This window comes from Rhinolophus sinicus, chromosome 8 (genome assembly GCF_057876585.1).
Source record: "Rhinolophus sinicus isolate RSI-liver-muscle chromosome 8, RSI-T2T, whole genome shotgun sequence".
Taxonomy (NCBI): domain Eukaryota; kingdom Metazoa; phylum Chordata; class Mammalia; order Chiroptera; family Rhinolophidae; genus Rhinolophus; species Rhinolophus sinicus.
In genome coordinates, this window is record NC_142508.1 from 52,579,037 (window position 1) to 52,606,603 (window position 27,567).

Here is a 27,567-nt window from a genome sequence, read left to right on the forward strand (position 1 = left end):
ACTTCTCATACCTCCTGACTGAATTCTGGGCTATTGGAGCAGGAACTCAACTAAAATCCTACACTTTGTAGAATCATGACCCCGCAGGGGTCAGAGAGTTCCCCGCCTCAGACGCTACAGAACCTACTCAATCGCTGACTGAAGCCTTTTAGAAGTCACTGGATGGAAGCTGCAGAGGCCAGGCCACCACCCCGCCACTCCCCAACATTTGGGAGCAGCCCGGTTTATCTGCCCTGGAATGCAGCTGTGTTCCTCCCCAGAGGGTTCCAGAATGTCAGGGTTCCACGATGCCATGTCCAGGCTCTCAGGCTCACGTTTTAAAAGGATCTCAGCCAAGCTTTTGTCCTTCCTAGGCAAACAGACAGGATTTATGATGGAGGTTTCTTCAAAGTAGTTCTCTCCCCAAATCCTATCTTCTAGGGGCCAGAAATGAAACAAAACAGTGTCTCTTCCAGCCTTTGAAGCCAGGGAACGGAACGCCTCTTATTTTTTTAAAGGCCTAAGTGCTGAAGGAAAATGTCAACCACATCAAACTGTGGTTTGATTTGCACGTTTCTTTAGGAGAAAATATAATATGGAACTTTTAAAAAGAAATTTATAATGAACTTTTAGAATTCAAAACATAGTGCGCAAACCTGGACTTAATAAATGGAGCAAAAATCTCCTTCAGAGAGGCTTCCGATGGGAAGGGCTGAGCCTGGCTTGCAAATCCTAGTGGAAATGGGCGGCGGGGGTTAAACCAAAGGCCATTGAGTCCCAGTGCTGGGAATTCCCTCTCCCTGCTTTGACCAGCCAGAGTTACTCTCTGAAAAACATTGAAAAATTACCTCCATAAGAAACTCAGATTTGATCAAACATATTTGTTTTTCCAAGTGTAGTTTTCCCTAACTGTAGTATTAGTACATGGTCATTAATGAACAGTTGGGAGATGGAGAAACGTAGAAAGAGGAAAATCCCATGTTCAGAAAGAATTTCTGTTACCCTTTAGTGAATTTCCTTTCAGTCTTTTTTCTGTACATTTTAAAACACAGATAATATCATACTGTAGATTACATTTTGCATTTTTTAACTTACTATGACAAAGATTTTTCTTTCTATCTCTCTCCCTTATCTAGAGTTACCTGAATTGACAGACAACACCTGGTCCAGTTTCACTAAACCAGACACCTTGGAGGCGACTGTGACCCTGCCTTCTCCCTCTCCCCAAAGCCCGTGAACCCACAATACTGTCAATGGTGCCGCCTCAGTACCTCTCCATCCACTCACTTCTCTCCATGCCCATAGCCACCACCCTAAGCTGCTGACCTGCCCAGAGACAGAGGGAAGTGCTTTAGAAATAATTGGCTTCAGGCCTCTCACTGGGTTGGGCCATGATGGCCTGGTTTCCAGCTTCCACTCTGGACCCCTCAATCCACTTTTCACACTGTTGCTGGAACACATGTTCAAAATGCAAGTCCTATCACATCACATGAAGACCAGATTCCTCCTCCAGGAAGCCTCCCTGACCGCGCCCATGAATGCCCTACTTCATGCCACCACCTGCTGTTCTTGCAAGTGTTTGTGGGCCCACTACCTGCCCTCTGCTGAATCATGGTGCCTCTGGGAACCCTCTACCCAGGACTCAACCGAGAGATGCACTCTGAAACCGCTTTTGTGGCTGTAATGAATGGAAAAGCTCTCACCACACAACCATCAGGACCATGCTAGGGCCGCCTTATAATCCACACTGTGGAGCCATCACTGTTCTCTTAATCCTCGTCTTTTTGGTGGAATTTAGGATTTGCAATCACCCAGCACCATGCATATCTAGACACCCACAACATTTTGGCATCCACTGTCCTAATGTTGACGAGGGCAAGATCACTCTGATTTTGTTGGCAAGGACACAGATCTAGTTCTTCATCTACAGAATTTTGGGGAAAATAGCTTAGGAAAAAGTGGAGATTAAAGACAGCATTTCCCTGAAAATCCTGTTGGGTTATCTGGACTCCTGGACTCCTGGGAGTGGGAGACCCAATTCTGAATGTCCTCTCCCCTTGCTCCCTGGAGTTTGGGGATGCAGTCGTCACATAACTATGCTCATCATGGCCTGCCATGATCAATGAGTGAGCCTCCTGGGGAAATTTGGAAAGACAGCTGCATGGTAAGCTGAGGCCACAGATGCAGCCCAAACAAAGAAACTGTTGGAATCGTCTAGGTGCCAGCCTCTACGCTCACTCTCCTGGACTGTATTTTAGGGTTAGGTCACTGAGCCCCTGGGGCCAATGCAGCAATGATACAGGAAGAGGTCATTGTGGGATGAACTGTGAAGAATCTGAGGTCACCCCGAGCTGGAACCCATCGCTGCTGATACCTCAGGTTTTTCCTACTACAAGCAGCGTCCTTTCCGTTAAAATAATAATTCTCTTATTAAGTGGCAGGTGGTGGGGTTTGTTCCTCCTGCTTTTGGCAAAGCAACAAGAGGAGAAACAAACCCACACAGTCTGGAAGGAAAGGAGTTGGCCAAATAATGAGATTTGGACCCAGTGCTTAGCAGCTGGGCCACGATTGGAAAGAATGACGAAATGTGGTAGCCTCGAAATGATGGTCATTCTGATCAGCATCACCACCATCGTTATAAAGTTTGTCCAGCACAGAGCCAATGCTTTGGGTGTCATTAGTACTTATATTTAGAGACAAGAATATCTAGGTTAAGACTGAAGATCCCAGGGTTCCTGAGCGGCAGAGCTGGGCCTGACCCACACTCAGGTTCCTTACCTGCATGCTGGCGCCTGCAATGCTCCCCTGCTCTCCGGACAGCCGGGCTGCTCCAGCAGGCAGAAGACTGAGAAGTGGATTATACTTGTGTAGTCTCAGTTTTCCCATCTATACAATGGGCTCATACTACCTAACTCACAGATCTGTGGAAACCATTTTGTCCCTTTTCCTTTTCCTCTAGCTTTTCTCCTCTTCCTTTGAGCCTTGGTGTAAACTATTTCCACCTGGATGCCTTCCCACCTCCTACCTGGCCGCAGACCAGGTGGGTTCAGACCCGCCTCACCTTTCTAATTCCTATCCTGTGTCAGTGGGTTCCCTGAGGGCAGGGATGGGTCTGTGTCTCATTGACCATTGAGCCACCAGGGTCAACTCCAGTGCCTGGTACACAGTAGGTGCTTTTGTCATCACTGGAGCTGGGAGGAGGAGGTGAGGATGTCCAGGACACCTATCCATGGTCTCTCAGACAATCCGAGTAATGGGCTGCCCACCTGAGTGTGATAATTGCCAGCAGCCACAGGGGGGACTGAGAAGGCTCAGGTGTGTTTCATTGTTGAGGAATGGTGGTAATCTGAAAGAGAGGGGCCCGGCTGCAGATTCAGTGCTACTTTTGTTTGTTTGTTATTTTTTGTAACTTTTTATTTTCATATAATTTCAAGCTTACAAAAAAAGTTGCAAGAATAATATAAGAAATTCTCGTGTAACTTGCACCCATATTCATTCAACAGTCAGTTACATTTTGCCCCGTTTGCTTTACCATGCTTTCTCTATATAGGTTTTCAAATATATATTATACTCATATACGTATACTCTATGTATGTAAATTGCAGGAATCAGTCCCTTTTACAAAACCCTTAGTATTTCAGCATTTATTTCCTGTGAAAACCACTTTCTCTTATCTTAATTACAGTAAAATGATCTGAATCAAGAACGATTACAATTTACATCGTAGATTTTACTATAGTATAATATACTTCAATACTATTAGCTAACTCACTTTCCATACCAAGTTTTCTCAGTCATCCCAGTATGTGCTCCAGGGCTGTTTTTGTTTTCCTGGGTCCAGGATCAGTTGTGTGTATTTATCACGTTCCTTTCGTCTCCTCTAATTTGGAACATTTCCTCAGCCTTCTTTGTCTTTCTCAACTTGTTTTTGAAGAGTCTGCCTCTTGTTTTGATCCACGAGTCGGGAACTATGAAAGCCCTTCTGGGCTAAGTTTAGAGAATTACACGGTTTACGAGAAGGATGCCCCCACTTGTGATCACGTCCTGGCATGTGGCCCCAAAGCGTGACTGTGACCTACACTTGCTTTTGGAGGTTAGGGAATCCCTCTGAGGGTCGTGTACCTAGTGGTTAGGAGCACGCAGTCTGACCTGACTGCTGAGGCTCAAATCCTGGCTCTGTTCCTTCCATCCTGTGTGAACTTGGTTCAGTCACTTACTCTCTCTGTGCCTGTTTCCTCATCTTGAAATGGGAATAATAACAGTACCTACCTGATGGGGTTGTTATGAGGATTAATAAGTGAATTTTATAAACAGCTGAGAACAGTGCCTGGCGCATGCAAAACGGAGCATTTTTGGAGTACGGTGGCCGTCTGGTTTCAATCACACAATCTTAAAGATGCAGCTTGCGTCACACTGATTCTGGGCACAGTGGCTCAGTCACATGAAACATATTCTTGCTTCTCCCCACCTACCCCCCCATTCCTTTCCCTTGGGCTCTCCCTTTACACACACACACACATACACACACACACACACACACACACACACACACACACGAGGAAACACAAGAGTTCATTTTCTCTGCTGGTTTCCAAAGCCCAGAATGCTAGCTAAGGGACTGTGCAACTGCCCTCTGAGACCCGACCCCAAAGGGATTGGTCACCATGCCTCAGACAACTCACCAGGAGAAATGATCCCCACTGACTTTCTTCTCTATGTTAGCCCCCATCATTGAACGAGGTGGGGGGGGCACAGTGAAAACTGGGAAGGGGGAGTCGCAGAAATATAATCCTCTTCTTGCAGGGCTGAGAAAGTGGAGTAGGACGCTGTCTGTTGCTCAGGCTCTCGGATTTCCTGCAGGAAATCACACTTCACTCCTTTCCATCCATGTGGGCCTGGGTTTACAACCACACACATCCTGACCTGCAACCCGGAGCTCCTGACACCGGGAAACAGGACCAGGCTTCCGCACATGTGTTTCCAGGGTTAGTCTGGTCAATCTTCTGTTCATTCACTCAGTCGTTCATTCATCAAAGTGTTACTGGTACACGTACTCTTTGTTGCTCAGTTGTTTTTTATCACAGTTCGCCTATTATTGTAATACTAGAGAACACATTTGCAGTTCTTTCTTTGTTATAGTATTAATCAGTCTTTATAAAGCAGTCCAGGTGCTGTTTTAAGCACTTTACACACACTAGCTCATTGACTTCTCATAACCACTCTATGAGATAGGTACTATTATTGCCCCCCTTGTACAGATAAGGAAAGGGAGGCACAGAGAGGTTAAGGCTCTTGCCTAAGATCACACAGCTAGAAGGGACCACACAGGCGCTCTAACCTGTGGGATCCTTGGGGATGATGTTGGGGAGGAAAAGGAATCCAGAGTGGGGCTGACAACAAAAGCTTAAGTACCTGGGGTATTACAGCCTTGGAAAGCAGAAGTGCAGAGATCTGTGAGACCATGAAGGGTTTATCAGAGAGGTCACGCTGTCTGGGAGTGAAGCCCCATGCAGGCACCTATCAGCCGAGTGACAAGTCTTTGAGATAGGTAGGTCTCCCACTGGGGCTTAGGGAGGGAACTCAATGACTCACTACACTCAGCAACTCAGGGTGGAGCTGGGCTACAGCACAGGTCTTCCGGTTCTTGCTTTGCACCTGGGTGCCGTATAAGCTGCGCTGTGTCCTCAGCATAGCTGCCCAGTTCACAAAGGGCAGCTGGGTCTATGGGAAGCCTGGGCCAGGATTTGTTTCGGCTTCTTGTCTGCATTACCTTGGCCAAGTGATTTAACTCAAGCTGCAGTTTCCTCATGTGACAAATGGGCACAATGATTGTTGTTATGTCATGGGGTTGTTGTGAAGAGAAGATACTTTGTTTTAGCAGACTCACCTCAATCAGGAGTAGCAAACGGGCGCTTCGTTTTGACCTTGCACATTGTGTGTTACCTTCCAGAAGTGAGCCGGGAGAGGCCCCAGGAAAGAACGGAGGGAAAGAGGATGGCAGTATGGTTTGAATTAAGCCGTTTATATGTGTCCTCGTCTAGTCACAAACGCGTGCAGTGACGGAGAAGCGTGGTTCCAATTTTCCATTTGTGATCAGCCATCTCCTGGCTCTGGCAGCCTCCTCCGGAAGTGGGCATGTCATCCCAGTGGCCTTGGGAGCTGGGGAAGGTAGTTTTTGACCATCACGCCCCCTCCAACCTGCTCGGGCCACTAGGCCAGCCAGGGAAGGAAGACAGTCCTCACCGACCCGGCCTGAGGCCTCTCTGGGACATTCGAACTGTCCTTAAACATTTGTGCCCACACACATGTGGCCTATGTGACAAGGCCGTCTTTTTTTGGGGGCAAAACCGATTAGCACATGTCCACGCCCATCAGCACATACGTCCATCTCAATTGACCCATTTGGCTAGAGTGGGCCATCCAGGCCAACCCCAACAGGGAGGATGGGGCGGTACCAGCAGATGGAAGGGCAGGCTGGGCTTTTGGTAATTTCTGTCTTGATTTTCAAAGTCCCACAGAATGCAAGGGCAAGCCAGAGCTGACTCGAGCTGGAAGGAGGCTTGACTATGAAGGCACTCCACAGCGATGGCAGATCTCGGAGTCAGCTCATGGTCAAGACAGGCCGGGGGACCTGGGCAAGGTGCTTAGCCTCACTGGGCCTCAGTTTCCCCATTTATAAATGGACATATGAACACCAGCCTGGTGGACTGGTGGTGAGAATTAAATAAGAGGATGCATGTAAGGCACTGTGAATTTTCAAGCCTCAAAGTTGGGTGTGCAAGAAAAGGTGCATCTTTATTTTTCTATAATGAATGTTGACCTTTAACTCTCGAGTCCTGTCACATCCCCCGTCGCTAATGAACTTGGCAGAATAAAACTGGTCATTCAGAAAAAAAGCATCCTGGTTTTTCTTGTTTCAAGTGTAAGTCCGTTAATTCAGTAGGTTCTCCATCACCCTCTCCCCTTGAGATGGCATTCCTTTAAAAATGGAAGTCAGATCCCATCTCTCCTCGGCTCAGAACCTTCCCATGGCTCCCCCGCTCACTGGACTCAACACCTGAGTCCTTCCCGCAGCCTGATGGTGCCCCTGACCTGCCCGCCAGCTCTCTGCCCTCGGGTCTCATCTCTCCCTCTGCTTCCTCTCCTTCCGCACAGAACTCCTGGATCCCTTGGGCCACTCACACTCCCTTCTCAGCACCTGCGAGCTTGCTGCTTCCTCCACCTGGAACTCTCCTCCCTCTGATAACCCCCAGCTCCTCTCTCACCTCTGACTCCTCTATGTCAAGCATCACCTTCTCAGTGACCCGCACCTCACCTTCCCTGACCACCTGATTTAAAATACCAACCCCCACCCCCGGACCTCCCCTCCCTTTTCTGGTTTCTTTTTTTTCAATAGCACTGCTTCCCATCTAATAATATGTGTAACTTGTTCGTTTGCTTACTGCCTGCCTCCCCACACAAATGTGAGCTTCACGTGGAAGCAGACATATTTGTGTCTTTTTTCAGTAGGTGCTCAATAAATGTCAGATGGATAAATGAATGGAGGATGGGTAAATGGAGAATGGGTGGATGGATGAATGATGCATGGATGGATGGCTTCAGTCTTGGGAATTCTGCAAGTTCTGGAAGGAAGTGGAAGAATAATTCCCTTCTACTCTTCAGTTTCCCAAAACAGATCTGGGGCTCCCTCCCTTTGTGACCACCTGACTTCACTATGACGAGAAGACACAGGCAGCCCTTCCCAGCACCCTGCACTCATTGAAACAGAAAAGGTACTTGTTACAAGAAACTGAATATCCCACAGAATCTCAGGGAGGGCTGGAGGACCAGGCGAGAAGTTTCTGCAGTTAGAAACAATGCCCAAAGTCACACCACAGAATGGTCTAGTGGGACCCACCTGTTGGGTGACTGAGCCCTGGGCAATGCCGTTTGTGCTGTGGAGCTCCCTGGGCTGGGACTCTGGACTCTCCTGTTAGTCTCACACCTAAGGTTGCCAGATAAAACTCAGGAGACCCAGATCAATTTGAATTGTAGATAAAAAATGAATAATGTTCTAGTTAAAGTACGTTCTACACAATGTTTTATTATTATTCTTTTATTTTATCTAAATCTTGCATTCCTACTTGCTAACCCTGAAGCCCCCGCTGCTCCTCTGAGAGAAGTCTCTAGACACCAGTTTCCTTGCATCAGGGGCTCCCAATTCAACATCATAGAAACATGTCACATACATGCATTCTAGCTGCAAGGGAGTCTGGGAAAGTGAGTGTCAGGTACGCTAAGCTGTTCCAGTAAGAGGGGTCCCACCTCATGAAACTGAGGTGCCCCTCAGATCATTGACTTCTGCTGGTTTTAGGCTTCTGCTGTCCTATTGTCCAGAGAATCTGGGCAGGGTAAAGAATCAGACTCTTCCAAACTCTGCTATCTGTTCCGTGAGATTTGGTTTTTGAGATATGGGCATCCCTTCCCTCACCCTATTTTCTCTGCCAGATAGTTTTATGTCTATTTAGAAACAATTTCCACTAAAAGGAACGAGGGCTCCTTGGAGAAATGGCTGATTACAAGCCTGGGACAAGGAAAGTACAAGATGAGCCGGGAACATCTTGTTGTGCCAGAAAGTTGTGCCAAAACTGACGGGGCTGCGTCAAAAACACACAGAACACAGCTGGAAGGAGCTCTCACTATTCAAATCGGGGATGGTGTGAGCATCCAACGAAAAAATGATAGTAAAGCATTGTAATATAGTGTAAGCAACAAGAATTAACAAACTCATACCAATATGCGTGTATATACACATGTAGGTGCATATATATGTATATATATAATATGTATATAATATAGAAGTCATATATAATACATAAAGTATATATAATATATATTTATAAAACATACAGTAGAACATGTGTATGTGTGAATACATAAATGAATAGGGGAGAAGGGAAGACTTTTCCTTATAGGACAGTAACTAAAAAATGTGGAGGCATAGTGGAATTAGACAAGTCACCACTTGGCAGCCATGATAAAATCCTTGTTTAGGCAAGAATCATCAATAGATGCTAAAACTTGTGAGTGAAGATTTTATGGGGTGTGGGATATTTACATAGTCTCCATATATCTCTCCATGAGATAATTATTTATTACAAGAAATATAGAAACTTCACAGTGGAGAAACCTGGCAGACACCACCTTAAGCCATGGTGAAAATCGAAATCAACAGCAACAAGGCAAATAGACCTGTGCCTCTTTCTAGGGTGCGCTGAGAGGGACACAGCCTCACTTCTGTGAGGTTCCTGCCCAAAACGTGTAACCTGAATCTTATGATGAAGAAACACTGGACAAACTCAATTGCAGCGACATTCTACAAAATAGTTGGTCGGTAATCTTTTCAAAATATCAACAGCATACAAGTAAGGAGTTTATCCAAATTCAAGGACACTAAAGAGACATGAAAACTGAGTGCGATTCATGACCTGAGATTTTTCTTTTGCCCTAATAGACATTGCGAAGACAATCAGTGAAATCTGAATAAGGGATGCATATATCATTTAATGCATCCATGTTAATTTCCTGATTTAGATCATTATACCAAGTTATGCAAGAAAATGTCTCCTTCTTAGTAAGAGAATGGCCTTTAGAGCTAAAGGGGGTTTCAGTCCTGCAACTTCCTCTTAAATAATTTAGAAAAGAGAAAAGCGAAAGAAAACGATCCAGTAAAGGCAGGAAATTTAATGCCTGGGAATCTGAATGAAGGCTATACGGGAATTCTTTATACTATTCTTGCAACTTTCTGCAAGTCTAAAATTATGTCAAAACAAAACGTTAAAAAACAAACAAAAAAGTCTGTTTAGAAACTCAAAAGCTAGCATTGACCCTTTGTTCTTACTGTTCCCTTCCCAGAGAAAGAGAGAAGCTAGAACAGCTGGGGTTGCTGCTGAGGGTCCAGACCAGGGTTTTAGAGGGGAAAACACCTGGGGACACGCAACACGTTTGTTAAAATAACAGTATTAGTAGCTGTAACAACTACCACGTATATAGCATTTATTATGTGCTAGGCTTCCAAATGCTTTTCAGAAACTATATTTACTTGTTTGAGCCTCATAACAACCCTACCAAGAAGCTGCTATTATTACGCCCACTTTATATATGAGGAAACTGAGTCACAGAAAGGTCGAGTAACCTGTCCAAGGTCTCCAAGATCATAAGTGGTAGAGCTACGATTTGAACCCAGACCCACAGGCTCCAGGTTTCTCTCCTGTCCCTCAGAAGTGTCATGTGGGGAAGATTTCAAAGGTTCAAACCATCCATGAGGGACTGAAAAGGAAAAATAGGATAAGGTACAAAGGGGTTCTGGACCCAATTCCAATGTGGGGATGGGAGGAAGCTTGGTGATTCCTGCTCAAGAGAAAAGACAATCACCCATGATGGACTCCGTGATGACCCAGACATGGGAATTAGCTGGTAGACATCTGTGCAGAAGTCATAAAAGAAAATATCTTCAAAATCAATGAGAAAGCGAGAAACTTTGCAGAGAATTAGAAAACTAGAAGAAGAACCAAATGGACATTCTAGAATTGAAAAATACAATTATCTGAAATAAAAGGACCAGTATCAGCTGTCATATTGTTTTTGCCCTTCACCATTGTTCCTCTTCTTTTCCAGAACGCCTCTGACAGGCTGGTAGGGAAGCAGTCATATTTCAACCTGAGGACACATGCCGTGTGGAGGATAGCAGAGCAGGAAGTGGGAAAGAACCTGGTCACTGGGGACTTCCCAAGCACTGTCCCCTGGACCTCCTACCTTCTACTGTTTTTGGGTCACTGTTGCATGCAGCCAAATACATTGCTAACTGACATTTTGACAAAATCAGATAGTACCTGAATTATATTGGACAAATATAATTGAATTAGCAAGTCCTTGAAAGAGATGTGTGCTTATTAAATGAGATAGCATATGCTTGGTGCCCAACCTGGCACACAGTAGGCACTTGGCACAGGTGAATTTTTTTGCCACCTTCCTGTGTCAGGTCGGGAGGGGACAGTGGGCCTAGAATGGTGACAGTGGGATGGAGAGGAAACATCCTTGGGACCACAGCCACGATTGGTGAAACAAGGTGAAAGCAGGTGAGCTGGGAGACTGCTTGCTGACAAGCCAGCCCACTCCTGTCCAGTGTGGTGGCAGCCAGGGCACACAGGGAGGCCTTCTGCCCACCTCGGAGCCAGGCCAGGCGCTGACAGAGGGAATTGGTTTAAGGGCCCGTCTCCCTGGTTCTTGGCTGAAGGCTGCTACCAGTTCAGCTGGCCAAGATGAAAGAGTAAAAGGAATGTCATGAGGTTTTCAAAACCTGTGCCTTCGGCACCAAATTTATTTTTCTAAGGGTCTAAAAGATTTTTTAAGCCCCAGTGGCAGTCTTGGACAGGTTTTGGCTTGGTGTGAAAAATTGGAAGGAAGGTGGATAAACGAACAAACAAAAATCAACCCAATAAAACAGAGCTGTTTCAGGACCACCTACGTAGCTGCAGGGGTTATTATTTTTTCTTTTTTAGAAGAAAGTTGCCATGGCTTGAGGACCCAGGCTTCAATAGCTCCGTGTCACCCCTTCCCTAGGGTCCTAGGCCCCTCTGGGAAGGGCTGATGAGGGAAAGCCTTACAGTCAATCTAGTCTAAGATTCTTCCATCTTCTGCTTGTATTCTTCCAGAGATGGGGAACTCACTCCCTCTTCACATTGACCATTTCATCTTTGGATAGTTCTTCGAGTTAGAATGTCCTTTATTGTGTTTGGTAGAAATCTGTCTTCCTGTGACATGCTCCCATTGGCATTAGTTTTACAGTGCAAAACAATGAGAGTAACCATTTGTGGCAGCTGTGTGCACATACCAAGTGCTAAGCATGTCTCAAGTTTGACCTCATTTAGTCCGCATAACCACCCTGTGGAGTAGACACTGTTATTATCGCCCTTTTGTGGAGGAGGCCACTGGTGCTCAGAGAGGTTCAGTAACTAGCCCAGTGCCACACAGCTGGTAAAGAGCTGAGCTGGAATTCAAACTCAGGCATGCCTGAGTCCCGGCTCTTAACTCTTACATCATGCCGCCTCCTACAACAGCAAATCTTTTTGTATTTAAAGACAGCTCTCATGGCCTCCTGGTCTTCCCCTGGCCACGCCAAACCTTCCTGTTTTATCAACAATCGCTTGTGGTTGATCTGAGAATGGACATATGGCTCGTCTATGATGAAAGGGACTTAAAAACAGGCCCGCTGGGTGACAGCAGGAAAGATTGTCCTCCCTGATGCAAGCGAGAAAGAACACGGTGGGAAGAAGTTTCTTTCACTCCATCCTTCTTCCTGTCTCAAACTCAGTGTGTGGGGACAGCTTGTGACGTGGCGCCGTTGTGACCACAGAGGACAGGGGTGAGGTTTGGAGACATGTCCTGACGTCCCTGAGCTGATGCCCCTGAATCATCTCCCTCCTGGTTTCTTCCCTGAGATATCTGAATATCTTTAGAGTGATGATTTTCCCACTGGAACAAGCACCCAAATCCCCCAGATACCTGTTAACACACAGGTTGCCGGGCGACCCCAGGGGTTCTGAGTCCATGGGTCTGGGCTGGGGCCTGAGAATCTGCATTTCTAATAAGTCCTGGTGCCATTAGATGGGGGTTTCTGTTATCTGCAGCCCAAAAGCATTCCAACTGGTGCAAATAGTTCCTATTACCTGAGCCCTCCGCTGGAAAACGTTTTCTTATCTACAGCTCAGCTGACTTGATCGTCACACGCTGATGAGGTAGCTGTGATACATTTCTATTTGATAGATGAGCAGTCTGACGCCCAAAGAGGCCAAGTGACTTGTCCGAGGGCCTGCAGCTGGTAGGAGGACTCCCAGGTCCCTGCCGTCTGTCCCTGTGTTTCCTTGAGTTGGAGCAACCTCTGTGAGTACGTCCCTGAGCCGTGTGGCCTCCCTGCAGCATTTAACCTGAAGTTACACAAGTCTCGCAGATCTTTGCCTCATCTCAGACGAATTCTGCAAAAAGGAAGCACCAGCCCCTCTCCTCCGCACCCCCTCCTCCCGCAGCGGCCACAACTTTTACATGCTGGAGGCTTGGGGACAGGGAGCTAGGGCACAGGGTGGTGGCATCCTGGGCTATCAAAACATGGGAAGGCAGGCCAAGAAAGCTGCAGATTGGCTGCATATTCGAGGGAGGGGTGTTGGGAAGGGAGGCTCCCCCACGCTCTGGGGGAGCTGCCAAGGGTGAGGCCTTTCTATGGAGTTGACAATGCTTTTGTCAGAAACCAGTGTTTCCCACCTCAGCCATTACTCTCCAACCTCCGTGATTCTGGCAATCCATCTGCCCAATTGCTTACTTAATATTTTAAAATTACCATCTAAAAAGCCCGAGCCATATGTATTAGAGAGGAAAGCTATTGCACCATCAATGGAAAAGAGCAGCACTTGTCATACATAGGGGCACTGTGAACGCAGAGGCAGAAGCATGGATGGCGAGATGAAAAAGGCCAGCCAGGTGCCCGTGAAATCGCTTGGTCATGGCCGCACACAGATGGGCCACGTGGGCAAAGGGGAGGACAAAGACGAATCTCTGGAATCCCTGCTGAACTCTAAATAAACCAGCACAGCTGCACCTAGAACCAGCCTGCTCGTGGCAGGACGCTAGCAAGGACGCAGGGTATGGTGCATTGGGGCACAGGGGGACACGTGACTGCACTCAGATGAAAAGAAGTCGATGCCTTTTCAAGAAGAGGATGACTGTTAGAGACTGAATGGCGTCCCCCTTCTCTAAATTGTTATGTTGAAGCCCTAACCCTCAATGGGACTGTATATGCATATGGGGTCTTTGAGGAGGTAATGAAGTTTCAATGGGATCCTAAGGGTGGGGCTCTGATTCAGGAGGGCTGGTGTCCTTATAGGAAGAGACACTAGGGATGCATGCAGAGGAAAGGGCACACACAGTGAGAAGGTGGCCGTCTATAGCCAAGGACAGAGGCCTCAGGAAAAACCCGCCCTGCTGGCACCTCGATCTTGGACTTCCAACCTCCAAAACTGGGAGAAATCAAATTCTGTGGTTTAAGACGCCGACTCTGTGGTATTTTGGTACGGCAGCCCAAGCAACGACAGTGACAGAATGAAGTTGAGCCTGTCGCTACTCACCACTCAGAGAATGATGCAAGGACCAGCAGTGTCAGCCACGGGGAGCTCCTGAGAAATGCAGACTCTCAGGCCCCACCCACCCCAGACCTGCTGGACCTATATTTTGACAAATGCTCCCCCGCCACACACACACACACACACACACACACACACACACGTGATGACATGTGTGACATCGCATACTTTAAGTGACATGTCTTGCCATTTAGCAGGTGGAGGTTTCCTCAAGGCTCCGGAAATACTGCAGTAATTAGCATCTCTGGCCTGTGTGCAACATTCCTTCCTGGTACAAGTGGTGTAAACAAAAGAGCTAACAGCCTGTAAGGAGATTTTAGATGGTTTATTTCACAGACTGTTCAGATTTGTCCATAAAAGATATGGCACAGAAAAGTTTTAGAAATCAAACCAGTTTTATTGAAACAACAGCAATGTGGTCCCTGTTTATGCAAAGCACAATTTTTTATTTTTTTTTTACAATAAACGTTTGTACATAGGAAGTAGTAAAATACATCATTTTTCATAGAAAAAAGCACACACATAAGCTGCGGGCTGAGAGAGCCTACAGACAATATGAAATTTCAGAACACGATGGGACAAAAATCTAAAAGGCACCGAAACTTTTCATTTTGGGGGCAGGGGACCCAGAAACACGGTTGGTCTGATTTACCATCTCTTTGTGGGTTAAGTGCTGATGGTGCAATAGACACTGTTAAACACAAAATTAGAGGTGGTCCCTGATTACAAGGGCTGATCATTTGTAATCTTAGTTTCCATTTTCAGAAGAAAAATAGTTCCAGTTTGAAAATGTTCGTGAGGATTAAAAAGACACAAGATCTGGCTCTGGGTGAGAACTTTCTATGTTATTCGATGGGTCTGCCTAATGAGGCATTCAGGAACCCAGGAACTTAATTGAAAATGATGGAGTCGACTCTGAAAGTTTCAGATTCTGCCTCCAGCACGAGGCTTCAAAAGCAAACCCACTGAAATTCCCCTGGATGTCACTAATTCTAAACACCCAGCCTTGCAGGCTCGACATAACCACAGCCACAGCCACAAAGCGCTTGATGACAAGCAGAAGTCCAGTAGCACCAACACATAATATCCAGAAATTTCCTAGTACTCAGATCTTTGGTGGTAACCAGACACAGTATCTGACAGGCTGACCAAATGCTTTCACTCTGACATTTGAGGTGAACAGTCAGAACCGATGAATGACTACAAGCCCACAGTACACATAATAAAAACAGTCCCACGAATTTCAGCTCTGAGGAGCTCAGAGCTTTATTGCTTATACAAACTCTCTAAAGTGGGGACGGGAGAAGCTATCTACTGTCAGTTTTTGCATTAATTAGCAATGCACTCAACAACACACCATTTTTTCTTTTTCTGCGGATGCTTTTGCCTTTGAAATATTTTGATGGAGAGTGAAATCAAATTTGAAACTGGCACTCACCAAAGTGTTCTATTGGCCAGGCTGGTGCTGGAGGGTGGAATTTTACCTTCCGTAAAGAAACGCTATTTACAAAAGTGGATTTGATTTCACTGTGGGTTTTGGTCTGGGCTTATGAAGAACGTTTATAAAGTGATGGAAGCCAGAGAGCACCACACTCCTCGGAGCCTCAGGAACATTTGGCAAGAGCTGTTCCACAAAAACAGGAAGAGAAATCCTTCTAGAGTGTTACCCTTTCTTGTTGTTATTACACCGCAGGATGGTTTCATAACCACAGACCGTTCCTCTCCCCGAAGCTGCTCACTTCGGCAAGGAAGGTACTAAGGAATCCATTCCCCCTACTCCTAAAAAATAGGTCATCGGATGGAAGCAGAATCTGCACGTTTGTCATTTTTTTAAAAGCAGCAACCAAACAGCCCTTCTTTGGCTGTCCTTAGACATCTCCGTGGAACCAATAGAGGCGAGGAGTTTAAAATAAAAAAGTGGGGCTTCAAACAGAATCGCTTGCAAAGGAAAGACCCCAGTGTGACACAGGACACGTAAACTAATCTGGGCAAGTGCGGGAGCCACAATGGGGAGGGGGTTAAAAAAAAAGGATCCTGGTTCATTAGTCCTCAACGAGACCAAAAGTCACGGCAGCAAACAGATGGACCACGTGGGTGAAGGGAAAGACAAAGACAAGATAAATCTTTGGAGTTACTGCTGAACTCTAAATAAACCAGCACTGCTGTATATAGAACCAGCCTGCTCATGGCAGGACGCTAGCAAGGATGGGTGCCAGGATAGAGCCTGAGTCTTACTTCCCTGGCCCCCTGTTCCGGCCCATTTGTCTGACCAGCAAACATTAAACCCATTTTTCTCCACTGGTAGGGACGGACTGTGGTTTGTAATTTTTTAAATAGCTACCTTCTATCCCATTCCTGAAACTACCCACCGCGCGTGCTCAGTATGCCTCTTCCCACGCACCTGAACACCTCACCCTGTGAGCTCCAAAGCCCTCTCTGCAGGTTTGGAATCCTCTCTTCCCCCCCGCAAAAGTACACACAGGAAGGACTTTCTCAGGTGACTGTCTGTGCAGAGAGGGCAGCCAGATGGAGACCCCCAGGCCTCAGCAGGACCGGTCACCAGTTGTCCAGCCAGGCGCCCAAGGACACTGTTTCTCCAACGGTGCGGAAATGAGACAAAAGCATGAAGGATGGGACATTGAACACCACTCAAAGGAACTTTCCTGACTTTCCATATCCCCAGCCCACCCCCAAAGGATAAAATAAAAATAAAAAGCAAAACCCCGAAGCCTTCCAGAAGATCCCCCTTCTCCCCAGCACTGGAAGTTCACTGCCTGACAGCAAAGATCCGGAAGGCCTTTCCGTCTTGAGGGGTCCTCAAGCTGAAAAAGAAGGGAGAGGGAATGTTATCTACAGAAGGAGAACTTCCTAGAGGGACTCTGGCTGGAAAGGGAGAGGTGGGTGCCCCTCATGTCCCGGCGGTGGAAGAACCATGACTGAGGGATATTTCCCAACAGCTGCTGGAAAGAGAGTCTGCCCCAGCCAGGAATAGCTGGCGAATTCCATTCTCTTTGCAAATGGACCTGGGCCTGAATCTAGGTCAGGGTTGTTAAGTTATTTTCTTTTAGCTCTGGGACTTATTGGCCCCAGTCTGTCTGAATTGAACTCACCCTCCAAGACTTCTGCCTGGTTTTCACTACCACCTGTCAACCAAAATAGTAGCCATCTGGTTGACCGATTAATAGGAGTGATTAATATAACAATAATGCTTGTGCTGCTGTTATTAAAACGGCATTCCGACTATGCTCAGATTTTGGGCTGAGCATCCGGCAAAGTACTGTGTATCCTCCCTTTTGCCTTCTTTCCCAGGTAGGTGTCATTAGTGTCCCTACCCTGTTTCCCTGAAAATAAGACCTAGCCGGACAATCAGCTCTAATGCATCTTTTGGAGCAAAAATTAATATAAGACCCAGTATCATATCATATATCATATCATGTCATATCATATCATATCATATCATATCATATCATATCATATCATATCATATCATATAATATCATATCAGACCTGGTCTTATATTATAGCAAAATAAGACCGGGTCTTATATTAATTTTTGTTCCAAAAGACGCATTAGAGCTGATTGTCTGGCTAGGTCTTATTTTCGGGGAAACACTGTGTTTTGCGAGTGAGGAAATAGAGGCAAGGAGAAATTAAGCAACTTACCCGAGGTCACACAGCTAGTAAAAACTACCCTCTTAAGATAGGAATTAAATCCTTCAGCTAACCGAAAGCTTTTTTTTAACAGCTTTACTGAAGTAGAACATGCCATGAAATTCACCCTTTTTAAATGTACAATTGAATGATTTTTAGTGAATTTATAGAGTTGTGCAATCATCTCCACAATCCAGTTTTAGATCATTATAGTCACCCCAAAAAGTTCTTTTGTGACCGTTTATAATCAATTTTCCCTCCCCGCAGGCCCTGGCAACTTCTGCCTCTATGGATTTGTCAATTCTGGACATTTCATATATGGAATCACACAATGTATGTGGCCTTTTGTGACTGGCTTCTTTCACTGAGCATGTTTTTAAGGTTCATCCATGTTGTAGCATAAATCAGTATTTCATTTCTTTTTATTGCAAAATAATATTCCATTATATGGGTATACCACGTTTTACTTAGCCATTCCTCAGTTGATGGACATCTACGTTCTTTCCACCTTTGGCTATTATACATAAAGTTGCTATGAACATTTGTGTACAAGTGCTTGTGTAGACATATGTTTTCAGTTTTGGGGGGTGGATACCTAGGAGCAGAATTGCTGGGTTGTATGTTAATTGCAGGTTCAACTTTTAAAAAAAACTGTTTTCCACAGTGGCTGCACCATTTTATATTTCCATCAGCAATGCATGAGGGAGGGGTTCCAGTGTCTCCATGCCATTCATTGCCAACATTTGTTATTGTCTTGTTATAGCTATTAGTAGTGGCTTTCTAAACAGAGAGAGCTTTCTTGTCCCTTTTATTCAACTGCATAGTATTCTATTGTATTAAAGTATAATAATACAGACCACTGGGTCCTTTTTAATGGATATTTAGTTGTTTCTAATCCTTTGCTTTTGCAAACAATGCTACAGAGAACAACCTTGTCCCGGACTTTTTGCATATCTATGAAGAGTACCTGTAGCCGAGCTCCTGGAGTGGGGGGAACTGCAGCAACAAAGGATGTGTGCATTTGTAATTTAGACAGCTCACCAAGCTGCCCTCTATAAAGGTTGTGCCAATTGACAGCTTCCATCGACTTTGCATGAGGCACCCCTGTTTTACCTGCATGCTTTCCAGCACAGCGTGTCATCTAGCTTTCTGTTCTCAGCCAGTCTAAACTAGGGAATGGCATCCATCTGTATTACAGTTTTAACTTGCATCTCACTCATTATGAATAAGTTTGAGCGTTAAGATGAACAGCCCAGCCATGATTTAAGCCTGATCTCCTTAGAGTGCCCCCTCCAGATGAGAGGGACCCAGATTGGACTAGGTAGGGGGCCCTTGCCCTCTCAGACTACTTGGCAAGATCAGCCATCTGCACAGAACAAGCTGCTGGGAATCCCTGCTTCCCCTCTTTCCCCATGGCAGCTTCATGCTTTTGGTTACCCTGGGATAGAGCTTTTGAAATATGGATCACATAGGAGCCCTTGGTGAGATGGAGCTGTGGGGAAAAGCCAAGAGCCTGGACAGAGCAGAATGCTTGGCCGAGGTGCCCTCCGTGCCAGCCATCCACACTGGATCATGCAGAGATAGAGAGCGTCCTCCATGCAGGGGCTGGCATTACCCCAGCTGCCCTGCTGGTTTCTGGAAAGCTCAGATTCTAGGGCCCTCCTCAGACTTCTGGGTTGCAAGATTTCCTTGGATTCTCTGCCCAAATGAATAGTCTGGGAGAACCACCCAGAGCCATAAGGCACTTGGCTCTTCCACATGGTGGGCAAGCCACGCTGGGGAAAATTACCAGGGTCTGTGTCTTTTGACTTACTACTGGAAATTGAAGCAGGGGGTTCTCCCATTTCCAGGGCTCCAAACAACCCAGGTACAAGGGGGCTATTCAGGCTATCATCCATATAGGTACCCCAAGGTACCTGGATGTTTTCCTGGACCTACCAAGCATCCCCACTGAACACCTCGTCTACCTTGGAGGCAAGAGCAGGCCCACTGAACTGGGTGTGTATTTCTTAACACATCAGACAATGTGCCGATGATGTGAGGGTGTTGATGTGATAACACCTGATGTTTGTCTCATGCACAGCCTCAGGCAAAGAATTCCCCAGCTCTGGGTTGGTCAAAAAACCTGCAGTGGGTCCCCATTTGTTCATGTTTCACTTACTAAGCACAATTTCTGCTAGGTAAGCAGACAGTTGTGCTTGTTTGATGAAAAACTGGTATGATTTGATAAATTATAAAATAACCAATTTTTCAAAATCTTGGTTTCTGATTCTGTTGTTGGGTTACCTTGTAACTCCCTTACATAAACAAAGGGAGCGTAAATTGGCACAGCATTTCTGAGCAATTTTCATAAAAGGCATTGAACATTTTAATAAAGGTACTAAATAATTTTCAAAAGGGTATTAGAAATCCCTCAACCAGTTCTAAACAAATTGCTGAACTCAGCAATCAGTCTGTCATTCAATCCCTGTTTACTGAGCACCTACTATGTGCCGGGCCCTGGATTGGATATTGGGGACGTGGGGTTAACAAAACTGATGGGGTTCTTGCCTTCATGGAGCTTACGGTCTGGGGGGTAGAAGATAAACAGCTAAATATGTGTAAGTAATAATTTCAGACAGTGGTGGGTACTGGGAGGAAAATAAAATCCAGGGCAATGGGATCAGATCAGATCAGGGAGGGTGACCATAGACTCAATAGAAGAAGATGCTTCCTCAGAGAAGTGGCATTTGTGTGTAGATCCAAATGACAAGGGGGACCCAGCCAGAGGAATCTATAGGAGGTGGAAGGGTTCAGGGTTGGATAAAGTATGTGCAAAGGTCCTGAGGGGAGAATGATCTTGGCATATTTGCAGAACAGCGAGAATGCTGATGAGGTGAAGTGCTGAATGAAGACGAGCAATGCACCAGGAGAGGGTGGAGAAGTGGGCAGGGTTGGCATCAGGTGTGACCTTGTGCGGTAAGGGGAGGAGATTTGATTCTTATCGAAATGGAAAGCCATTTGGGGCAGGGTTTAAACAGGAAAGAGACATGCTGTGCAATACATAAAGAGGTCAATTTGGCAGCTGTGACTACGCTACTAAGAGGAAGTTACCAAAAGAAAGTGTCAGGAAAGCATATGAGCTTGTGCAAAGATGTTCTTTGTAGTGTTGTTTATTACAGTAAAAGAAAAAAGGAAACAACACAGATGTCCATCAACCGGGTAAAGAAATGACAGTCTGGGGGCAGCCAGTTAGCACAGTTGGTTAGAGCACGGTGCTCTTAACACCAGGGTTGCTGGTTCAATCCCCACCATAGGCCACTGTGAGCTGCACCCTCCACAACTAGGTTGAAACAACTACTTGACTTGGAGCTGATGGGTCCTAGAAAAACACACTTAAAATAAATAAAAGTTTAAGAAAAGAAAAAGAAGTTGACTGAAACAGACGGCGTGACTACATCAGACATGACTTGGACAGACATTTACAATCTGTTGCTGACTGAAAAAAGCAACAGAATGATACAGATAATATGATCCCATTTTTATATTAAAAAACAACAACACTAAAAATAAGGTGTTTGTGTGTAAACAGAAAAAAATCTGGAAGGAAACATACTAGAATAGGTATAGTGGTTCTTTCTAGGGGTGGGATTTTCAGTGATAGCAATTTCTTAAAATTATTTTCACTATTTCTTAAAGTTTCTCTAATCTTATTTTAAAAAGAAAGAAAAATGGATGGGAGGAAGGAAGTGAGGGAGGAAGGAAGGAAGAAAGGAAAAAGCAACCCAAAAATTCCCTTGTAGAACTTGGGAAGAACCTGGATGGTCAGAGAAGATTCTGGGAAGTTCCCTTCAGCTGACTCAGTTAACAAGGAAACACTGATCGACTTGATGAGTGGTGACAAGTGTGCTCTGAGAAATTACGTATCGGTAGCCTCAGGTGGTGTCACCATCTCAGCCCTGGCTAACGATTTCCAGCCTTCTGAGGGCCACTCACCCTGCCCTGGGGCTGACACTCACCTGTCTGTGCCAGCAGCTCTGTCCAGCACACACACATACTATACAACTGACGCTGCCTCTATCCTTTAAGAGGCCATCTTACCCTTCCATTCTTTGCAGTAACCCCACGAGATCTCTCAGGTTCTTCCCACTTATAGACAGGAACCAAGGCTCTGAGAGATGACACAACTTGCCCCAAATGGAACACCTGTTCCAGGTGCAGCTGGAATATGAGTCCAGATCTGTCAACGCTCTGGGACCCCCTTTCTAACCATTACCCTAAGTGGACAGACTGTGGCCATACCAGCCCTGAAGATGGCATTGGCTGACCCAAAATCGCAATGGAGGGCTCAGATGCTACGAGCCCGTTGGGAGGCAGGGGCCTACAGGTCCCTGAGGAGCTGCAAACATAAGGCTGTGTCCTGGAGGGTCAACCCTGCTGGTGAAAATTACTTAGGGTGGAACTGACCATCAGTTGGCACCACACAGCACTGACTGGATTAAAGAGAAAGGACAGCTGGCAGTTCTGGGAGCAGGGTGACCTGCCCTGGGAGGGACCGAGAAGCTGTCCATGTCATTGTTGGTGTATTTCCCAATCTCCTTGTGAAATATGTCTTAAAAAATAGTGCTGACCTAAGAAAAAGTCCTGAGCTGATATTCAACCAGATGCCTAGCTTCTTCCTGAGAATATTCGGACAAACCCCAGTCCCAACATCAAAAGCCCTTTCTGACACCTTCCTCTGCTATCCATCATGGGCATGTGTGTGAGACAGAGAAGGTGCCTGCCCGCTTATGTTGTCCGAATTCTACACGGTGACCTTTCAAGACTTTTAGGAAATCCTCTTCTAGAAAAAGGTCATTGCTAAACCAATGCCACTTTGACGCAGAACCGACTTTTGGCCCGTGTGCTGAGAACTTTGTTCAGGAGGGTTTTGTTGGTGTGTTGATTGACTGAAGGATGCCCTGAATTTAGAAAGCAGTTTGCTGTGAACGTTTTGCAGTACGGGACCAACATCTCCCTCGGGACCAACTGTGACCACTCTAGGGTCCCAGCAGATGTTGGGGACAATGCCATCCTCTGGCCCCTGGTGGGTTCCCACAGTTCCTCATGGGACCAGGTACTAGGGAAATTTCTCAGCCACGGGCTCTGTGTAGAGGGTTGCTGAGGTCCCATCTAAACAAGGGGAGGATAGAACACGGCCATGCCAGAGATGGCCACATATCTGCTGGAGCCATGTCACCAGGAGGCGCTTCTGGACAGTAAGATGGGGAGCCCTGCTCGATGTGCTCAGCTCCCTGCACTCCCCCCCCCACCCCGTGACATGGACCACCTGTGCTCTGCTACTAAAGTCATTGTTTCTGCACCGTCTGTCCCCCACTATATGGTAAGTCCCACAAGGGCAGATGGCAGGCTGTGCGTTCCCTGCTGGGTCCCAGTGCCTGGCACATGGCAAGAGCTCCCCAAGTGCAAGACGCCTGATGCGTGAGTGCACCTCAGAACGATGGATGCAAGGAGGAAAGACGGACTCACTGGAAGAGGCTTTTCCCCTTGTCCTTGGAAGATAATCCACGTAGGCTATTTCTTACAACATTGTGATCCTACGTGAAAAGAGCCATAGCGTCCTGAGGTTTGACCTTAGAAGTTATGTCATACCAATGAGGGCCACAGGATTTTGGGGACACTTACTATGAGCCACCAATAAGCATTCCTACACACCGCCCCATTTCATCCTCATAGCAACCATTTGACAGAGAAGGGACCGAAAATCAGGGAGACTGCCTACCCAAGGACAAACAGTGCAGCAGGCTCCCAAATGCCATCGGACCCTTTGTGCCCTCCTGGCCTAGCGTCTTCCCTCTGTATGTGCAGGGTGCCGTGGATCCCAGCAGGTCTCGGCACACAGTGAGTATGTAGCACAGGAATGACGCTTACTGGCAAAATATCAGAATCACGTACAGTGCTGGATGCGTGTGCCAGAGACACGGTGACCTTCCATCATCCTTACAGGGCACCTGTCATCCTCCAGTGTGCATTAGGACCCTGAAGGGCATGTCACACAGCCTGCAGAGCCTACCCCCCGTTTCTGATTCAGCAGGTCTGAGGTGGGCCCGAGAAGCTACTTTTCTAGTAAAGTCCTGGGTGATTTGGATGCTGCTGGCCTAGGAGCCCACTTTGAGGTCCCCCCACACTCCCCACAACACACACACCTTACCACCACTTGGGGGGTAGGAGCTAGCTGCTGAATAGTGTGGTGGGTGTCAGCCACTCTGGGCCTGGGAAAAGCTACCTGAAAGATACTCATAATGACAGTGGCCATTCAGGTGGGTCCCTTGGAACAATGGGTCTCCCTGGTGTGGGGGGTGTGACAGTGAGAAAGAAGCCAATTCCTGGGACCCCATCTTGGTTCCCTACCCTCCCCAGATACCCACTTGTGGGGGCCACACGATAAGCTCTTGTTGTAGCCCTGGGGAGCTGCTGTGATGTCCTCAAGGGTAAATACAGGCAGAGAACAAAGGCCAACCTACCCCCGCCTCAGAACGACTGCTTCTCTTCAAGTGCACAAAAAGCACAATTGGTTGGTGTTCTGGGCTTGCTTTCTAGCCTGGCCAGGAAATTCCACCTCATCAGCGGCTTCATTTCCCTCCCATTAAATCAATGGAATTTCCCTTCGTTAAGCCTTTCCCAAACAAAGGTTGCAAACGTTGAGGGAGAAATGGCAGAAGCTGTTAATTCTAGCTCTTGGGGGCAGAGGGCAGTGACTGTGCAGAAGCCCCTGGGAAGAAATGCCTGTGGTTTGCATCGCTTGATTCCACAGTATGTTCATATACGGCACCGTCCTGCGGCTCAAAAGCGCCCCAGGAAGATGATGGGAGGGTGGGGACAGGTGCCACGCTCCATGGAGCCATGAAAGCTCAAGCTTCGAGTGGCCTTAGCACATATTGTGTTCTCGATGTCATATTCCTTCTCTAAAGAGGGCCCCCCAAATATAAAGTCTTCAGCATTCCTCTCTGTTATGGGCTAAATTGTGTGGCGTTCCCCTGACCCAAATTCACACATTGAAGTCCCAACCCCAGTAGTCTCAGAATGTGAGTGTACTTGGAGATCGGGCCTCTAAGGGGTAATTAAATTAAAATGAGGTCATTAGGGTGGGCCCTGCTCCAATATGACTGTTATCCTTATGAGAAGAGCTGGGTGCCATCTCAATTAATCCTCCCAACAACCCTATGAAGTAGAGACTACTGGTATCCCCATATGACAGGGGAGAAAACTGAGGGTCAGAGAAATCAGGTGGCTCGTTCAAGGTCACAAAGCTGGTAAGAAGCAGACCCTAGGTCTGCAGAATTCCAGACTCTGCTCTTATGTAATGATATGTAACTATATTATCATGTAGCCATATGTAACCACTATGAAACTATAATTTGATTCCATTGTTTTGTGGGGGCAAAAATGCTTGCCCACACATAGAAAACAGGCCAGAGGGATATGCACCAAAAATGTAACAGTAACTCCCCCCGTTGACAAGTTATGGGTGACTGTCTCTATGGGCTCATCTGATGTTTCTAAATTTCCTACAGAATCATGCACTGGTAATAGAAAGAAAAAAGTTCTTATTTTGAAAAAAGAAAGGAAGAGAAGAGAACAGGCTTGTCCTGGGTGTTCTGGTGAAGCATTAATGCAAGTCTGCTCAAGTTTTCTTTTAATGGGCACTGTCTGGTGCCCTCTTGCCAGGACCCCCAAGGGTCCCCTGTTAGCCTTGGATGTTGTGAGAGAGAACGCAGCCCTACCTTTCAGACTGGACCCCATTCCTGAGCGAGCCCACGTACGTCTTCTTTTTATCGACAGGCATCACGTCCACGTAGCCCCCACTCTCATTCCTGATGACTCCTGCGTGCACGGCAGTCTTACAGATGCTTGACGTCTGAAAATGCAGGAAGAGTACTGATCAGTGTCAAGGAGATCGGGTTCCTGGCTGCAGCCCTGCTGGGGGCCAACTGTCACTTGGCAGCCCGGTTGGTGAGGTTTTGGCCATGTCTCCCATGAGGAAATGACCATCACCACTTTGATTCCTCCGCGGTCTCTCCGGAGAGACCTGGCATCATTCATTCATTCATTAATGTGTTCATTTGTTTGAAAAATATTTTCCAAGCACCTATTATTTATTATGTGCCAGGAACTGTCCTAGATGCAGGGGGAGTCTAAAAAAAATAAAATAAAGACCCTGCCTTCATAGAATGGAGGGAAACAGACAACTAAACAAATACACAAACAAGCAACTCAAGCTAAGACAATAAAGCCACATCATGAGACAAAATGGGTGGAGGGAGCGATTCTAGAAGAGTTAATCAGGGAAGACTGCTCTTGATGTGACATTTGGGTTTAAATCTGAGTGACCAAAAGGAACTGGCCACCGTCATGGCACTATCTCTGAGCACAGCACAGGGAGCAGCTTGTGCAAAGGCCCTGAGGTCCTGTCCAAGGAACAGAAAGAGGGCTCAGGTGGCTGGAATAGAGCGAGTCAGGCAAAATGTGACAGGAGAGGTGGGAGAGGTGAGGAGGGGGCAGTCACGGGGGGGCTGTGAGGCTCACAGTGTGAGTCTGGGTTTATTCTAGGTGCACAGGGAGCCACTGGGCTTCAAGCAGTGGTAGGGGATGCTGTAAAGTCATCACATAGTCCAATTCCTGCGTAACAAAACCCTCATTTTAAAACTTTCCTTAGGGCCTTAACTGATCCAATAGAAAAATGGTCCTCAGATCGGGTTGTCTGAGAGTAACGAATCAACAGTTCTCAAAGCTAGGGAAATTCATTCAGGGTGGGGTGGCTGGTACTTGTTAAAGATGCAGGCTCCTGGGGCCTCACCCCCACCTACAGACTGAGAATCTCCCCAAACGAAGGCTATGTGGTTCTGATACACACTCAAGGTTAAGAACCAGGCAAGGAACACCTCTCTGCCTCTTCTATGACCCTTTCACCTGGCCTGTGCAAAAATCTGACACTGGCCTTGGCAGTGGGTCTCAGTCTTCACAGCAGCTCAGAGCCATCTGCAGCATCTTTGCTCGATGCCAGTGCCCAGATCCCCCAACCCCTCCCACCCTCACCAGATTCACTTGCTCTGGGGTGAAGCCCAAGACTGAGTATTTTAAACACTTGTCAGGAGATTGTGAGCTGCAGCCAGAGCGGCATAGACGGGCTGAGCTGTGGGGTGACATTTGTGCGGTGACAGCCTCCTTCACGGTAAGCAGAGCTGACACTCACACTGAGCATGTTAAATACCAGACGGCCTTTGGCTTGTTGTCTCATTTAATCTGCCAGTGAGATGGGTAACCACTGTTATTCCCATTTGACTGGTCGCAAAGCATGGGGTTAGCAAGATTCAACAATTTTGCCAAAGCCATAAAGACAGTTAACAGCTTAGTAGAGATTCTAACTGAGGTCGGGCTACGTGTAAAGTCTATGCTTCTATGGTCAGCAGAATAATGGCCCCGAAGAGGTCCACGTCCTCACCCCGAGAACCTCTGACTCTGTGACCTCACATGGCAAAAGAACTTTGCAGTTGTGTTAAGTCTAGGAAACCTTGAGATGGGAGAGTATCCTGGATCGTCCAGGTGGCCCCAGCAGAATCACAAGCGTCCTTATAAGAGGGAGACAGGGGGATCAGAGACAGAGAGAAGCAGGATGAGAAAGACCCGCCTGCCAGTGCTGGCTTTGCAGATGGAGGAAGGGGCCACAGGTCAAGGAATGGGTGAAGCTCTAGAAGCCGGAAATGACAAGACAGTGGATTATCCTTTG

At 46.7% G+C, this 27,567-nt stretch overlaps 1 protein-coding gene across 1 annotated transcript in view; it reads right to left on the reverse strand.

Annotated features, from left to right (window-relative positions):
• Positions 1-14,460: 14,460 nt before the first annotated feature.
• Positions 14,461-27,567, reverse strand: part of CRISPLD2 (cysteine rich secretory protein LCCL domain containing 2) — a 62,136-nt gene continuing 49,029 nt past the window's right edge. Inside the window, exons 14-15 of the mRNA XM_019747136.3 lie at positions 25,565-25,698; positions 14,461-16,972 (exon numbers count right to left, since the gene is read on the reverse strand). Of these exons, the coding sequence (XP_019602695.3) occupies positions 16,918-16,972; positions 25,565-25,698 (189 nt within the window). The 3' untranslated portion in view covers positions 14,461-16,917. The remainder of the gene's footprint in view (positions 16,973-25,564; positions 25,699-27,567) is intronic.